The sequence below is a fragment of the Cryptosporidium bovis genome, assembly GCF_009768925.1.
Source record: "Cryptosporidium bovis isolate 45015 chromosome Unknown contig_18, whole genome shotgun sequence".
NCBI classification, from domain to species: Eukaryota; Apicomplexa; class Conoidasida; order Eucoccidiorida; family Cryptosporidiidae; genus Cryptosporidium; species Cryptosporidium bovis.
This window is the reverse complement of record NW_027125013.1, coordinates 72,309-90,589: the sequence shown is the minus strand read 5'-3', so window position 1 is coordinate 90,589 and position 18,281 is coordinate 72,309. Positions and strand designations below refer to the sequence as shown.

At 29.2% G+C, this 18,281-nt stretch overlaps 6 protein-coding genes across 6 annotated transcripts; 1 reads left to right on the top strand and 5 right to left on the bottom strand.

The window, feature by feature from the left end:
• Nucleotides 1–297: 297 nt before the first annotated feature.
• FG379_000902 (uncharacterized protein) lies at nt 298–3,594 on the bottom strand (the record flags this gene model as incomplete). Its single annotated transcript, XM_067326312.1, has 1 exon — nt 298–3,594. The coding sequence occupies one exon, from the start codon at nt 3,592–3,594 to the stop codon at nt 298–300; it is 3,297 nt and encodes a 1,098-aa protein (XP_067184520.1).
• Nucleotides 3,595–3,931: 337 nt separating this feature from the next.
• FG379_000901 (binding protein) lies at nt 3,932–6,286 on the bottom strand (the record flags this gene model as incomplete). Its single annotated transcript, XM_067326311.1, has 1 exon — nt 3,932–6,286. One exon carries the CDS (start codon nt 6,284–6,286, stop codon nt 3,932–3,934), a length of 2,355 nt encoding a protein of 784 aa, XP_067184519.1.
• Nucleotides 6,287–7,286: 1,000 nt separating this feature from the next.
• On the top strand, nt 7,287–9,068 carry FG379_000900 (protein kinase; the record flags this gene model as incomplete). Its single annotated transcript, XM_067326310.1, has 1 exon — nt 7,287–9,068. One exon carries the CDS (start codon nt 7,287–7,289, stop codon nt 9,066–9,068), a length of 1,782 nt encoding a protein of 593 aa, XP_067184518.1.
• A 68-nt stretch (nt 9,069–9,136) lies between these two features.
• On the bottom strand, nt 9,137–11,023 carry FG379_000899 (uncharacterized protein; the record flags this gene model as incomplete). The annotated part of the gene is made up of 1 exon (XM_067326309.1): nt 9,137–11,023. One exon carries the CDS (start codon nt 11,021–11,023, stop codon nt 9,137–9,139), a length of 1,887 nt encoding a protein of 628 aa, XP_067184517.1.
• Nucleotides 11,024–11,766: 743 nt separating this feature from the next.
• Nucleotides 11,767–16,560, bottom strand: FG379_000898 (uncharacterized protein; the record flags this gene model as incomplete). Its single annotated transcript, XM_067326308.1, has 3 exons — nt 11,767–16,019; nt 16,150–16,302; nt 16,515–16,560. 3 exons carry the CDS (start codon nt 16,558–16,560, stop codon nt 11,767–11,769), a joined length of 4,452 nt encoding a protein of 1,483 aa, XP_067184516.1.
• A 431-nt stretch (nt 16,561–16,991) lies between these two features.
• FG379_000897 (uncharacterized protein) lies at nt 16,992–17,639 on the bottom strand (the record flags this gene model as incomplete). The annotated part of the gene is made up of 1 exon (XM_067326307.1): nt 16,992–17,639. One exon carries the CDS (start codon nt 17,637–17,639, stop codon nt 16,992–16,994), a length of 648 nt encoding a protein of 215 aa, XP_067184515.1.
• Nucleotides 17,640–18,281: the final 642 nt, after the last annotated feature.

The following is an 18,281-nucleotide window of genomic DNA, read 5'->3' as shown; positions in this document are numbered from 1 at the left end:
CCGGTAACTTTACTGTTAATAACTCATTTTTTTTATTATTAGAAAATATTAAATTCAAACCTAACAACAATGCTTTGAAACGAAATATAATAAGCGATAAAATGCAATATACTCATTCCTTTTTGCCACAAACAATTTATACAAAATGACTACTTTTGCATTTAAGGTTCATTAAATTCAGAAATTAATTACAAAAATACACATAATTTTATGCAAATTAATTTAACTATAAATAGTTATATATATGTTGTTTTCAAATATAAATAAGTATAATCTACTCTAAATTATATTAACTCATTAATCACTTAATTCGTTATTCTCGTCCCGATTGTACTTGTTCTCAAAACTATTTGTCAAGTCGTATTCATTCATATCGTAGTATATCTCTAAATTGATATCTTTAAAGTGCACTGTCTGATCTTTCTTGTCATCTCCAATATATTCTTGTAAACTTGATAAACTTTTGCTTTTATTAAGTAGTTTGTGCCTTTTTTTGTGCTTTGATTCGTATCCTGGTGTTTTTTCCTTTAATTTACCGAAGTAAGAAGAATCTATTCTTGATTTTTGTTCAATATTTACCGAGTCCTCACAATTTTTTTCAAAAACAGAACAATCTATGGTCAATGAATTAATGAAATCTGGAACATAATTTCTTAACGTATTTCTCATGTCCTCCTTTCTTTGTAAATAAGTAAACAACCAATATTTCAGATAATTATTCATTGCTCCAAATCTCTTGAAATCAACAGAAAATTGACAGTTGTTCTTGCAAGAGTAATTCCACAAACTCTTCCACTCTGGATTTCCCAATAAGTATCTGCTATTGCCTACTATCCAAAGATTATACTTTGCTCTGGTTAATGCAACATTAATACGCCTTTTATCAGCTATAAAACCTGCGTTTGTTTTTCTAACATTATTATCTACATTATCATCTTCCACATACTGCGACCTAACAACAGAAAAAATGATATAGTCCTTTTCTTGTCCTTGAAATCCATCTACTGTAGATACGTCTATCGGACAAACTGTATCCTGACCTAGATTAAATTTTTCTCTTATTTTGTCCTTTATTAATTTAACTTGTTCATTATAAGGTGATATTACAGCTATACGTTCATACCACGGTCTATTTAAATGTGAGTCTCCAATCGAGCGAAAACCTAATTCGGATGGAGATTTATTGCATAAATTGGGTAAAACAGATGCCTCATTAGAAATTCCTGATTCTTTTGAATTCTCACCTGTTTGTCTAATATGATATTCGTGCAATATGAGCCCCAAAAGCTCTAATATCTGACAAACGAATTCTGCTTCTATAGGATTTGATATGGACTTTCCCTGATCTTCTTCAGAATTAACCGAGAAAAACGTAAGCGGCTTAAATATTGGAATTCCTTCCCAAGGTATTATTGGTTTTCTCGTTTTTACTATACCTTCGTAATCCATTAATTCACCATCATAAAAATGTTTTGAGGGAAAAGCTGATATGTCTGGATGCATTCTATATTGAACTCCCAACATTACAACTGGAAACCCACTCATTTGCAGTCTTTGAAACAATGATATATCATATTTGTGTTCTATTGCTTTTCTTGAAAGCACCGTTGCGGGCAATTGTTTAGGATCACCTACTAATATAAGTCTTTTACAACCCAATCTTAATGGTATTAACGTAGATAATTCTACTCCCTGAGATGCTTCGTCTATTATTACCGTATCAAATAATAATTGCTGACCATTATTTATACCAACACCATTATTACTTGTATTAATAGATGTATCTCCAGAAAGAGTGCCGTATGTTGATCCAATACCACTTATAGATGAATTATCAACATTATTATTATTATATAAAAAAGAGCTTACTTTTGGTATTTCATTATTATAACCTTTAGCTTGACTCAATATTGACGTAAGTTCTTTGCTTCCACATACTGACAGCGTTGCACATGTTATTTGTGATTCTTGCAATATCTTCAACTGAGTTTGCTGCCTAATTTCTTGTTTACAAGTTCTAATATCATAACCATTTCTCTCCAATCTCTGTTGAAGTTTGTACTCTAAACTGTATTCGTTTAAATCCGGGTGGAAGTTTGGGCCTGCTCTTACCAATACTGGAGAATAATAATTACCCATACTATCTAATATTCCACCCTCACCGGTGTTTTGATTATAAATCAACTTTCTGACTATTGCATCTATAGCCGCATTTGAAGGAGCACAAATCAATAGCTTTCTTGGACCAGTTTTGTGATTTCTCATATCTAAAACTAATTTATTTACTTCAATATCATTTTTGTGGCAAGGTACCAAGTCTCGCATTTCCGTATCATACCATGGAACAAAATCTGGACCATAACACCAAGGTTTTGCTTTAATTAATTGTGGTAAACCACCTCTATCACTTACATCTGTTTCTAAACCATTATAATTATGCTCATTTGTTTTTCTCTTTTTATAAGTTGTATCCTCTTTGTTATTATCCGTCTTATTTAAATGATCTATATTTGAAGATAAAAGAGCACTTATTATTCCAATAATTGTGGTTGTTTTTCCGGTACCTGGAGGGCCTTGTATCAGACTTATTCCATTATATTTTAAACACTCTCTCAACGCTTCCATTTGAGATGGGTTATAAATACTCTCCAATCTTTTTTCCAAAACAGTTGGAATCTTCATATAGTCTATATTTTCAGTTTTTTCTGACTTTTTAGATAAAATAGCCTTTTTTAAAGGCAAATCTTTTAAAGAGAATAAACCACTCAATTCTCTGTAATTAGTTGCAAAGGAAGTAATCCTTGATATCCTCCATATTCTTTCATCATTCTCATTCGAATTTATTAAACCATCCAGAGACTCCTTAAAACCCAGTAATCTTTTTTCTACCCTCTTTGAATTACACATTGTTGGTATACTTTTACCAGGATTTTTTGCTTCCAAGTAATAACTTGGATTCAAAACATTAACAGACAACCTTCCATTAGAACTTGAACTCTGAACAACACCTAATACATGACTTAATTCAATATTTCCTGGAGATTCTAAACTAAAATTACTACCTTTCAAATCAACTTCAAAATCAAATACTATCAATACTAAATCTTGTGGTGAATAATAAACTGAATCATCGGTCACTTTTTGTCTCTCGAATCTTAATGTATAAAATTTTAAATCTTCATTTGCAACTACTTTATTCCTTATTTCCAACAAAGCAAAAGGTTCAAATTCACTCATTTCTATTTGTTTTGATCTTTGTATTGATTGCTGACATTCTAATAAAAACAAAGGAAAAAAATAACTCATATAGTCCAATATTCCACTAAATACTCCAGGGTTATTCCTCACTTCACATTTCTCTCCATTTATATTATATGAATATACCAAACCCTTTTCTTTATCCTTTTCTACTCCAAACTCTTCTTCCTTTATATCCTCAAAGAAATCCCAACTCAGCAATATACTATCAAAACTTTCTATCTTATAATTATCCAACTTTGATACAATATCATTTTCCTCATCTGCATTGTTGTCCTCTTTTTCATCTTGTCTTTTCTTTGTTTGTTTTCTAAACGCATTTTCTTTTTTATTCATTAACATTACAATAATAGATTAATTTATAAAAGAATGCACATATGACAATTGCCTTGTATCCCACTAACTATTATATATTTAACCTCTTTTACTTTTATTCTTCACTCCAAAACCAATACCTAAATTGGAATTATCTTTATATTTTGTTTTGTAAAAATTGACTTCTACAACTTTTTGCCCCGCCTGTGAAAATAAATACGCAGTACTGAACAAGATAATAAACATAATTTACTTCGATGATAATATCTAAACCAGTAACTCTTTGCATGGCCTTATTAAAATTTGGCAAAAAAATTGTGATTGTTTTCATTAACACTTCAATTTATTGTTATTCAAATTAATTAACACCATATTGATTTACTTGGTAATAATTTGATCCCATATTCGGTGTCATAACGGGATTTACATACTGATTACTATTATATATAGAACCGTTAACGTCATTTTTAATACTTCCTTGATATATGTTCATTTCATTATTACCAATATTATAATCTGCACCGATGTGAACGTTATTTCCCATTAATTGGATATTGTTGTTGTGCGATATATTGTAATAAGGTACATTATTGTTTTCAAACATAGAATTTGTTTCAACAGTGCTACCCACTATTTTTTCATGTTGTCTTACATTTGAAAAAAAGTCAGCACTATCAAATGAATTATTTTTCATGAAGTACGCTATTATACTCCTTATACAAGAATTAAATGTTCTTCCACTCATATCGTAACAAAATCCTTCCATACTATTCCCTGAAAATCTCTTTTTTATTGATTCAGGTTTTTTATAATATTCATAAAAAGTAACGTTGGTTAATATAGATTTGACGTGTCTTACAAGTAGGTACAATACGAATACCATCCATGGAATATTTGCCAAGCTGTTAAACACAATCAAGGCAAACCATGGATCTGAAGTAACAAAGTAGTATATTTTCTCATGAAAACTAATGTCTTTTATTTCATTACCTCCAAAAAACAAATCCCCTGTTCGTAGTGAAAACCAATTATTGCTACCGAAACCACCATTGTTGCCTGGTCCATTTAATTCCGATGCAGATACTTTTTTCATTGATGCAGAAAACTGAAATCTCTGTGAACAGTAGTGTCTGAGTAAATAATAATACCATATAAATGACGCCATTAAAAATGACAAAAATAAAAAAAATGACCTTTGATTACCATATCCAACACACGAGTCTATCCAAACACAATGATGGTCAAATCTTTGTACACAATAACCACAATCAGAACAATGATGAGCCCTAAATGGTCTTTCAATTCTACAAGTTACGCATATTTTCGGTGTTATTGGTGATGAAGTATTTATTGGTTTGCCCTCAATTATATCCAAATATAACTTTGTATGATAAGACTGTCTCTCTTTAGATACAAATGGCATTAAAGCTATTACTTCATTTGACAATTCTACTTGTCTTAATATATGATTGTTATAACACTCTTTATAGTAATTAATATCCATATTTTCACCATAAAAAGCCATTCTATTCAATTCAATTAAGTTGTTGTTTAATATTACCTGTTCATTTTCTTTTTGCATTAATTTATATATACTCGAACTTCTACTCATTCTTTGTGATTGAGTAGTCAATAATGGTAAATATAAACCATATGATTCCAATATTAGCATTTTGTCATGTTGCAATCTTGGAATTAATTTTTGATATATTGGATACTTAACATAGTTCGTATTACCCACGTTTGATAACAACCAAAACATTTGTGATATTGTAAATAGTAAAAACCACAGATAAGTACAATTTGATTCAACATTATCCAAATATTCACTATATAATTTCATGGTACTAACCATTATACAGGCCACAACAAAATTTAAAACAGAAATAAACCAATAGTAAATTGCATATGGATTTTTTAAAAACGCTATTTTTCCAAATATTTTGTTATGGTAATACCAAAAAGTAAGTACCATTGCCAACCAATAATTTCTTCTAGTCCAGCATATTTGAAAAACGGTGTTACCTATCATTTGACTCTCATAATTTGTAAATGGGTACAAATGTATCAAACCTAAATCACACAAAAAATTCACAGTTTCATCATCTATATCAGCTGAACATGCTGCATGAAGTAATGTGTTACCTTTGTGATCCCTATGACCTGAGTTCGCACCATGACTTATTAACCATTGTATAACTGGAAAATTACCTCTTTTTGCTGACCAAAAAAGAGGTGTCTGACCCAATATATCTTGTTCTTCTAATGAATAACCTTTTAAATAAAGCCATTCCATTATTCTAAGTACTTCATGTATCTTACCCTCTGAAGTTTCAGAAGCCGCAGTTAACATAAGACCAAAATTATTTCTATTTTTTACGTAGAAAATTCTACTTCCATATTTTTCGTGAAAGTACTTTAACATTGAAAAGTTTCCTGATTTCACACAATAATGAATTGCCGTATCTCCATTAATATCACCTGTAAATGGATCACAACCCAGATTAATCAAATTAATTGCCACATCATCCCAACGATAATACACCGACCAATGAAGTGCACTTGACTCATTCAATATTTCTATATTTCCTGTTTCTATTAGTTGTTGAATAATATTGTGCAATGTGTTCTTATCCCTTCTTTGAGCTGCAATTGCTAATTCATTTGCAGTGTACTCTGCCCCATAACGACTAGATCCCTTACTTAACTCCATTTGAATAACATTTCAATATTAGTTTTATGTATTCTTTCCTCAATATACTGAATTACCAAACAGTTTGTAAAAAATCTTGTATTTCGATTTTCCTTGATCTTTTATTTTTATATTTCACAAAAATATTTTCCGCCTAACAAAAATATGTATCTTATAGCATCTAAATTCCTTACCCCACCAGTGCTCCCCACATTTCCTAAATATGTATGGCATTTTTAATGATATATCGTAAGATTAAATACTCCATCATCCTATTTAAATTTTTTTAAACTATGAATTTAACTGTTTGAACTTGTTATTTTTTTATTTCGTTTGCAGTACAAACTCTCAATCTAAAAGAACCTTCCCTGTCCAAAATGGTAACTTTTTTTTTCATTTTGCTAGGCCACCAAATTCATTTATTTTGCATTGCTTGAAATAATTCACTAAGCTCACATATAGTTATTCTCTACTTATAGTTACCAGTATCACCTTCACAATTGTGTGCTTCCATTTTTAATAATATTTTTTTATAATTCATGTGGACATATGCAAATAATAATTCAGTACCGGTAATGCCAATGTGGAATTGCTGCCACGACGGTATTGCAAAAAGTGCATGCAATAAATGACACGTGTTGTGTGCGTATTACAAAAAAATGATAAATGAGTCCAATATAAATAATAAATACCATAACATTAACCATAAATAATGAGGACATTATTGTAGGAAGTAGAATATATATATTTCTTTTAAATGTTTTGAAATTACTGTTTTTCAATATTATATTTCCTACAGTTATTCTCAAATAAAGTAAAAAGTTACATTGGTATTATTTAATTAAAATATAACAAAAGCAAAGCAAAAAAATCGAGAAAAATACGCTAATTTCATTTTTGAATGGTAAATTTTTAGGACTAGTGGCAATAATTTAAATAATAGTATAAATAATCTATACAAAAAAAGGATAAACAATATTAAGATGATATTTTTTTGGCAATAATTTAATTGAATGAATTAATGGCATCTTTATTGAAAAAAACCGAAAATTTATATTTCCTTCTGCAGGTTTCACCAATAATTCAAATTCATACATTAAAATCAAATGTAAGATACAGAATTGGCCCTGAGGATGGAATAACTGATGTTGATATTTCATACCCAGACCCACCTGCCTGTATTACTAGTAGTTTTGATCTATGGATTAAAAATGAAGATCGTGAATTTAGAATAACAAGAAAAAGCGAGAATAATTTAAACGAACCATGCAAGTATTACTATAAAGATTGTATAACAGGGTCTTATTTGCCAATTCCATTATTTCCTGACATAATTGTTGTCTCATCTGGAACAAAATTAAGAGTAATGACATCACAGCCAAATGAATGTAATATTGCATTTATATTAAAATCTCAAGATGTTTCGGAAATATTTGGGGACGAAATAAGATTTAATACAGAAATACAAGCATGTAAAATTAATATTAACAAAGAAAATGATCAAAATACAAAATTTGAGAATTTAATTAATAATATGCAGCAAATAGGTGATTTCAATAGTAGGAAAAATAATGACATTAGTAAGAGTTACATAATAATTCCAGAGGCTTCACTCGGTAAAGGAGGGAATGGAGAGGTTTTTCTAGGTATAAATAGAGAAACTTTTGAGTTTGTTGCTGTTAAATCAGAGGTTTCGGGTTCTTTATCGCGAGAAGCGGATTATTTAGACAAATGCAAAAGTGAATATGTAGTTAGGAAATTAGATTGGTTTCAAAATAGAACAGACAATAGAGAATATTTGATAATGGAATTATTTCATGGTGGAACTATTCGTCAATTACTGAGATTTAAATACAAAAATGGTCTTCCAATAAATGCTGTTAGGAATTTAATGTATACACTATTAGTTGGAGTGAATCAAATGCATTTGAAAGGAGTTGTTCATAGGGATTTAAAAACAGCAAATTTAATGTTGACTGATGTTATCAAAGATATTGAAGTATGTAATTCACAAATGAAAATATGCGACCTAGGCAATTCAGGAATACCAGTAAATGGAAAACTCAAAGGTCATTGTTGCACTTGCTTTGCAACGGCTCCAGAGGTTTATACTAATAATGAGTATGATGAAAAAGTAGATATGTGGTCAATTGGTACAATTTTTTATGAGCTTATTACAGGAAAGAGGTTAATTGAATGCAATCATCAAATACATTGTGACGCAAATGAAAAAATAATAAAATTTGACTTTGCAAAACTGGAAAAACAATTAAAAAGTCATGTTTTGAGTAAATATAATATAGGTGAACTTGATTGGTTTGACGATGCTTTAGATTTATTTGGAAGATTACTTGATAAAAGTCCGTCGAAAAGAATATCAGCAGCATCATGTTTATCACATTCATTCTTTTTAAATAATATATTTTCGAAATTGGAGGGTTCTTGGAGATGTATAACAAGATTATACTTAAATAAAATATTGGATGAAAATGTGCAAATACAACATGAAGAGGACGAAGTTAAAACATTTATTCCAACATGCAAATGTTTTAAATGTTTAAATAACAACAAACTCACTTACACCAGTATTGGATGTTCTAGGATACATTCGGGTTGTTTGCCTACATTTAATACAATCTACAACTATTGTTCTTCAAAAAACAATAGTGGTAATTCATTTAATAAACAGCAAACAAATATACACAAATTGGGAAAACAAATACTTAGAAGTACAATGATGTATCGTAATCAAATCAATAATAATGCATTTAATGAACAAAATTTAAATACACAAAATAAGTAAATTAATGTAACTAAACACTCTTTATTTTATATTAGTATTAAATAAATAAAGTAAAAATAAAAATCACATTATAATTCATGAGATAAAGCCATATCAAGATCATCATCTTCAAATGCAGTTTCAGGATTAAGATAAACTTGAGGATCAAATTTATGTGCAATGTTTTCAGAAAGCCATTGAATCATCTCAACAATTGTTCTGTCACCTCCATAAAACATTGGTTGGTCTTTCTGACCAGATCTGAAAAGTAATAACGTTGGAAAACCAAATATTTGTATGTTTGGAACATCATTTTGAGAACCATCAATCTTTGCTATTCTTAATTTGTCACTTAAACCTTGAAGTCTTAATGCGAGAGAATGGAAATCTGGTTCAAGTTTTCTACAGTGTCCACACCAAGGTGCAAAAAACACTATAAACACATCTAAATCATTATCAATAACTTCTTTTTTAAACGTCTTCGAAACAACAATTCTAACAGCTCCTGTGTTGTCTTCTTCGGAAGGTGGTTCCTCACTTTTATAGTAAGGTTCGATTCTTCCTGAAATAAATTCATTAATAAAATGTTCAATATTTGAATTTTGTAAAAGTTGTTGGCCATAAATATGATACTTATAAATTAATGGAGTTTGGGATTGTTTCATTTGAGGCATATTAGGTGGTAATAATATATTTTTATTGTCATTATTTTCTTCAGGTACTCTAATAATTGATATAACTGGGAATTCGTTTTCATCATTAACGAGAACTTGACTAATTCTTTTTTCATGAGGAAGAGAATTTCCACTTCTAACAAATATAATATCACCTCTAAATTGAATGGCTAAATTTCTATATCTTTTCATGAATAAATCATAATTTGGTGTATCCTTATTTATAAATAAAAAAGCAATAGGTTTATTCACTGAAAATAATTTTTGGGCAATAAAGGGATTGAAATCTATAATTAGTGGAAATTGATATTTATGAACTAAATTTTCCAAGAGATCATAATTGTTAAAATCTATATTGTCGAGTAATATTACGCCTTGTTCAAAATTATTACCATTAATTTCAGTATTATCTATGTCGAATAATTCAGAATTATCGTTCCAAGGTGTAATTATTGCAAGTAAACTATTCAGATTTGATTCATTATTTACAAGTTTTGAGTTATTGTTTCTGGACAAAATATATTTAACAATATCAGTATTGTTTGAAAATGTATGAGCAAAAAATATATTATGATATTTACGCGATATTTTAGAATATGAAACTGAGACGGTATTTGTTGAATTTGTCAGTGTTTCATTAATTATTGCTATCATTTTAATAGAACTTTTGTCAGTACTGGTAAATAACTTAAGAGATTCAACATCTAAAATTGATAAATCACGATCAAATTCGGTATTAATAAAATTAGTAATTGATACAGCATTAGATAGTCCATTATAATAATGTCCGATTCCTTCAGAATATACTTTTATTGTTGGGAATTTAATTATTTGTTCCATTAAAACAATTTGCCTGTGTTCATTAGCATCTATTTTACCAAACTTAATTTTTTTATCTTTCAAAATCTGTGCAGCTTTGTTAAATTCTGGAATTATTTCACGACAGAACATACACCATGGTACGTAAAAAAGTATAACAGAGTCTTCTCTAGTAAAATTGTAAACATCTTCATGGCTAAGTTGTTTAACTAGATTCAGATTTTCACTGTCTAAATCATGATTTTCAATTTCACTAGTATATCTAATTAATGAGGGAGAAGGAGTTGTTAGCTGTAAATTTTGATTAATAATGTGCTCATTATCGTTCTTATTATTCAATGGTATGTCCGCTGTTAAATTAATATCGCCATTATCGATGTTGTTTAATTTAGCATCCCGAAATTCAACACCAGACACAAAATTTAGAAAAATCTGAATAAATGCCAAAGTTGCTAATGTTAACTTCAAAAAATGATATTTCATTATGATACCTGTCTAATTATTGAAAATTGTTCTAAATATTCCTTTTGTTATATAAGAAATAATATCATTAATTAGTAATAAAAAAACAATACTTGGTATCCCTTGTAAGGGAATGAAAATGTATGTTGTTGTAATTATTAGGTTAATCTCTTCTTATATGAAAAATTAAATTATAATTGATAAAAAGATTTGTATTCCTATATATTTAAATATTGAAATGACTTGTATATAGATTCAAAAAAACAATCTGTTATGTAATGATATGTGTCCAATTGTTTGGAGTATATCTTCAATACATTTAAATATTCATGTAAAACAAAAATAAACTCTAATTTTCTTTTAATATGAAAAACTTTACTGTCACTAAAAACTCTAAATATAATCTACCACTAAAAAAAGCGCTCATTATTCACTTTAATTGCATCCAACAAAATAAGAGAAGGAGTCCGCGGGTAAGTGGGGAAGCCAAATGGCGGGTAGATTCATGCAATTTCATTTAAAAAAATGAGGGGTGCATAATAAATAGATTTGATTGCACCTGTGTAAATAGGATATTTAATATTAATTTAATTAATACCGAATATAACAACAATCTAATAATAGAACTTTTTATCGCCACTTGAGGCGCATCTAACTACTATTAAATTTTGAAATAATTTTAATGTGACTTCAGAGTTTAGGTTCAGCATGATTTATATGTTAGAGATAACAATAGAAACTTTAGATTTGACTATTAATTGCATTTATCTAGAATAATTATTTGAGTTGGTATCATTATCCTTCTTGACACTTGTTTTCATTAAATAGTGACTAGAAGTATCTTCCATATTGATATGTATGGGGTGAAATCTTCTCCTGAATGCATCAATTCTTTCAATAGGATTCCCTCCCAAATAGACTTTTGAAAGTTTGGTGCAGCATGGTTGGATAGCCAAAAGCAATGTTTCGATTTCAGGCTGAGTATTACCGTTTGAGCACCAACTTAATGTTTCTAAATTTTTGTTCTTAAGAATTGAGTTATCTATTATGGTGTCTAGAAAATCAATACACCTTCCATTGATTTTGTTTCTTGAGAGATTTATGTTTTCAATGCTTGTCGAAAATAATATGTGTTTAATAAACAAGGCAAACTCCTTCTTTGTCTTATTTGGGCCTATGTTATTAAAGTCGAGCCACAATTTCTTACAATTCGAATTTTTAACTACTTCAAGTATTAACGGGAGAGAACGAGCTGTTAAATTGTTCATTCCTAAGTCTAATTTTCCCAAAGACTTTGAATGTTTTAATAATGGGAATATTTTTGAGAATCCATCGTCACCCATATAGCAACCCCTAAATATAATTTCTTTTGGATCCCTTCTGGACAAAGCTACATTTATGCAATGAAGAAATATATTTTCTTGAAATCTAATACCACTCATATCAAATGAATTATTTGAGCTAACTTTTGAATATGAATTAGTTATAAATGATAGTATTTTTTTTGAGGGTAAATAACAATTTTTTAGAGACAAATCAATGTATTGTATTCTCCATATTTGGCATTTAATTGATCTCCAAAGCAATAATCTATTTCTTCTTAAACTAAATTTTATTGTTACATTTTGCAATCCTTTTATAGATAACGGTAATATACCCCTCAAAAACGGATCTTTAGTTGAAACTAAGATGGTATTTACTCCAGGTATAAATTTACTGTTCAAAATAGGTATCAACTCCAATATATCGCAATCATTAATCTTCTTTCTTTCCTTATTTTTATCAAGAATATTTTCGTAGCTATTTATATCTATATTTATACCATAACAATGCCTTTGGTTTCCCAGAATACTATTTTCATCTAGGTGATTGTTTGATGTTATTCCTGCTCTGTTATAATATAAGTTATTATTACCATTTACTATTGAGTCATTTTTATTACCTTCATCATCCTCACTCTTATTATTTGATATTCGACTCTTTTTTTCTGAAATGTATTTTTTAACAAATTCCAATTGTTTCGTTACCATTCCTTTAGATAACAATTGTGATAGACTAACTCCTGTCACACTAAATGAAAAATTACCAGGTATTTCAGTACATGGTTCAATAGGTGATATGACTGTTTCTGGGGTTATGTAAATTCCTCCCTTTACTCTTAATTTTCCTCTTTCACTACCACAACAGTTTGCAAATTTTTCTTTAACACCTGTTGGATCCCTACCCATCCAGACAACTATTCCATGTTCAGATAATTCATAAACTTCCACTCTGTATTTGGCTTTTCTGTCTTTAAATAATACAGAAGATAAAGTTACAAATACGCTATTCATAGATTTGAATAAACTCTTTGTCATCATTAAATTTGTTGGTTCCCATTCTTGTACATTTATAGGCCCACATAATAAACTGTAATCTTCTTCATTATCTGTTGATAAGTCTTCAAATTCCTCGGAGTACTCATCAACAACAGAACTATATTCGTCTTCATCATAATCATCATTATTTCCAAAATCTCTATTTCCTCTATTATTAGATTTCTGTGATTGTTTTATTCTTCTAAAAATGTTATTTTGTGCATTATTTGCCTTAAGTGAATCCCTATCGCCCTCATCAAAAACAAGATTACTTGGTGGGCTCATAACTCTATTATTCAAAGTTGCTCCTGAGAAGTTTTTCATTCCACTTATCAATAAATTACTTATTCCTTTAATTCCCCCTCCAGCTCCACCAATGCCTGTACCTAACACCTGTCCCACTGCAACTTTTTTCGAATCTTGACCTGAAATATTAAACTTATTCGTTAAATCAATTGAATCTGAATGCTCCTCTATGGTATCGATTATTTTTTTAATATCTTTTTTATTCATTGAATTATAACATTCTTTTGTTATATTGGAAAGATTTGCAACAGGGTCATTATTAACATCGTTTTCAACTTGAAAATTCTTTAATAGCTGCAATCCCTCTTTCCTCTCCGAAGATTGTTTTTCCAACATCTCATCCCACGAACAAGACATCTCGATAATCTTTTGTCTTGTTAATGGCTCACCATCAAACACTTTGTTTAATTTAAATTTCCTAATTGTACCTTTATTTGAGTCTTCATGGGGAAATTCATATCTATTCCAAAGTGCTATCTCATAAAGTTCAGAATCTGGAATAGATGTTAGCACTGAAACATTATTTCTAATTTTTTCCGTCGATTCCTTATCAATTATTGTATTCTTATTTTCCTTAACCAATGAACTACCTCCGCCTAATATACCATTTATTGGATTTGACAATAAACTAGACTCAATTGTTTTATTATACCGAGATAGAATATTATTTTTTGGTGTTAATACTAATTTATTATTAAGTAACTGTGGTTTGGTGCCTATTCCTTTATTCACTTGCTCTCTTTCGACCTTGCTTAATTTTGGTGGTGAAACATCAAAAGGCTCATCAACACTGTACATTGTATTATAACTTAGCTCATTTAAAAGCAGTTTTTTGATACTTGCTATTGACTCCACTGACTTTATTTGAATAGATCCGTAACTACTTTTAGCTACATCATTTGCAATTTCATCCCATGAACCCGTTTGAATTTTCCTAATCAAATCTGCGGTCACATCATACGGTATTTCTAAAAATTCTTTTTGCCATATTATTCTTGGATCCTGTACTTGTGACGGCAAACCCTTCGGAAAGTTTTCAGCTAATGGTGGTGTGTACTGTCTTTTATGGATACTTATCAATAAATCACCAGAATCTGGAATTGAAGTTGCATCTAAGTGGTCTGTTATTAATGTAACACTATTTAACCTCTTTTCTGGATGAATTCTAAATGAATTCTCAAAAAGTACCTCATCAAAACACGGATACAGTGTTGTATTCTGTATTAAACGCTTTACTATTGATTCATCAGAAATGGCCTTTTTATTCACTGTTTCACCATAAATATCATATTCAACTTCGTTATTTGTTTGATCACTAACATCTTTTGTTTCCCATCCAAACTGTTTTCTTAATTCAGAAAACTCCTTACTACTCATCTTACCACTTTTACTATTTTTATCTTTGACTGAACCATCTCCAAAATTCTCCAATGATACTCTCTCTGATAACTTTATTCCCAAGTGTTTTTCGAAATTTGTATTTATCATTCTTAACCATCTGATATCATTCATATGAATTTCTTCTGCTTTTTTATCTATAAAATCACCGAATAATATCTTTTTAATTTCCTTTTGATCAAATTCTTCTTGTCTTGCGTTATTGTCATTCAATATGTCTTTTCTTGATTTATTTTCGTGTTTCTCTTTAAAGTGCATTGGATCAACCAAATTTAAGAGCTTCATCTCCAATGACCCTTCTTTTTCAGCGATCGTCCTCTCTACCTTCTCAGAGGCATGTTTAATCATATTTGCAACAGTTCTAACTGGTAATTTTATTCCACCAAATTCCTCTAGCGTAACTAACTCCGTAGTAGGTACTTTTGATTCTTCATAAATTGGATTCACATTTTCCTTATTCTTTTTTGATGAAGAATTTACGGTTAAGTCACTCTCCAGGCACTTCACCTTGGTTATATGTTTTAATGGTTCATCTTTCCACACCTCTTTTGCCTTTATCAATTCACCTACATTAATATCATATAACTTTTCACCTGTAGAGGAAAGTTTTATTGAATTTTTCACCGGTTGTAATTCATTTTCCAATTCTCTTATCATTCCTGGATCGTTCATTAATGCTCTTTGATTTGCTATCGAAGACGGCAATGTTGTTGTGTTTTCCGTATCTTTTCCTTTCCTCCACATTAAACTCGGGTTTGCTGGTGTCCACTCTCTACCATCTGAATAAATATATGTGTTTAAACCTAGACGAGAATTTGTATCTAGTCTTATACTCCTACTTAAATTGGCCTTTTCACCCCTAATTTTTGTTTTAACTTCTTCCTTATCATCATTAATTAAACCCAATATCTGCTTTCTAAACTTATCCTTTTTACCATTAAATATAACATCCAATTCTAGTAGTTAAACAATTAGTTAATTAGTTAATTAATTAATTTATTATTTAATTAGTTTATAAAAAAATAATTTACAGTGTACATTTGATTTAATTTTTTTCTACAAACTTCAATACTAAAAATAACATACCTGCAGGGTCTTCCAACTCTATTAGTGTTGCAAACGATTCTGAGACATTACTAATATCAATACTTTTTTCAGTTTTGTCATTTTCCTTCTTTTTTCTCCTTTGATTTGTTTTTGTTTCTATCTTACTTTCCAATAATGAGTAGCTTATTGACTCTGAAAAAAATTAATACCCAACAAAATAATTATTTGTTAGTTATTATCAAAAATTTTTAAATTCAATTGCACCTTTTATTGTTATTTGGTGTTCTCAAGTATTATGAAGCAACTACACATAAGTAAATCATACATGCATACTCCCCACTTAAATGCTAGTAGATAGTCAACACCAAAAAATAAGGTTAAAAAGAATTATATAACGAACATACCTCTTATTTTAGATATTTCTTTTGAATATCTAGATAGTTCTTGCATCTTTAAGAAATATCTGTCTGTGAATCATTTATTTTATCAAATTCATTATTGTTTTTTCAACGCATTAAATATTTTTTTTGAGATGACCAAAGTGGAATTGGCGCCATATCACCCGTTTTTATTACGGTCGAAAAAATTACAAGGCAAATGTCTTAAGCTGACCTTTACAATATGAATAGTGCAACTTGTTATTTTATTTTTCTAGTATCCATCAATATTATTCTAATTAACTATATTTTAAATTTTTATATATAATTACTATGACTTGAAAGTTAAGTGTTTCGTCCCGATCAAATCTTTACAAAAAAGTCAATATTTTTTCCATTTAGTTGTAAAAAGGGAGAAAAAAGCATTAAAAATATAAAAAGAAGACAAAACAACGGAAACAAAGTTATTTTATCATCTTACTTTCAAAAATCAATTAAAAATAGCTAATTTTTCTTTTTGTTTGAATTACAGTGTAATTCAATAATGAGTTTGCTTATGACATCAAAAACTAAATCAGTATTAATATACCCATCTGAAGCAAATAGTTTTCCAATATATGTTGTTTGTGCCACCTTAAGATCATCTTTTTGAATAGTGAATTCAATATTATTTGTGGGGCGGTCAAGCTTTATAGTAATATATGAAGCATTTTTATTGTAGTTCCATATATTTTTGGGTGAAAAATTTGAATGATTTTCGTTCTTGTCAGATGGGATGGTATAAGAACTAGAATGTCCGGGAAATGGTGAGTAAGTATCAACCAAAACAGTTCCAAACATCGTAATGAAAAAACCAATAACACAAAATAGTATCTTTGATTTGTTTTCCGGAAATTTAAATATGACTGAACCGAACAAACCGAATATAACTGCTATAAACATCAATATGTTCTTTCTGTGATATATTTGGATCTCTTCCTTCAATCCAGAAATCGATATTAATGACGATGCAACACATGATAATGACTTAATTAAGTCGTTTTCATTGTAGAGATTCGATACTTTAAATAACTCAAATTCGAGATATAGTTTTCTTTTTATTTCCTCTCTCTCTGTATTGTTTTTTAGATTATTTAATATTTTTCCGTTCATTCTATAAATTCAAACACTATTTATTTGTTAGAGTTTACCAACTATGTAAATCATCAAGTACTTAAACTTTAATACAAGAAAAAATAAGTAAAAGATCCAATGCTCAATCGTCTATATGTATATTTATATATGTTTCTTTATTGTTTATTCAATAAATTAACTGCAGTATTTAGTTGATAATCTTATTACTACGTCTCAAATTTATTAAATGGATTTCCGTTTGTTAAAAAAAAGTTCCCAAATTATATTGTCAATTTTCCCACTAGTCGCTGTTTATATAGTGAGATTTTAATATTCCCAAGGGTATTTTTATTTCCCTTTATAAAAAATATAAGTTGGGCATTTCCCGCCTACCGTTTCGTATTAAAAAAGCGATATAATTGGCAAAATATCAGGCGGAAGAAAATACATTTTCTTTCTTAATATTGCGATTGGATAATTTGATGCACAATTATTAATGTAATTGCATTATTCTACGATCAAAAATCTCTCTACCTTTGGAAAATCATGTTTACCCATTATTTATGTTTGTGTGTGGTATTTCAGTGTACCATTTTTGTTCATTTAGAGAAAAAGAAACTCACGAACTTACAAACTACAAAATATATGTTTTGTTAGTGCAAATTCTGTGTACATACTGAA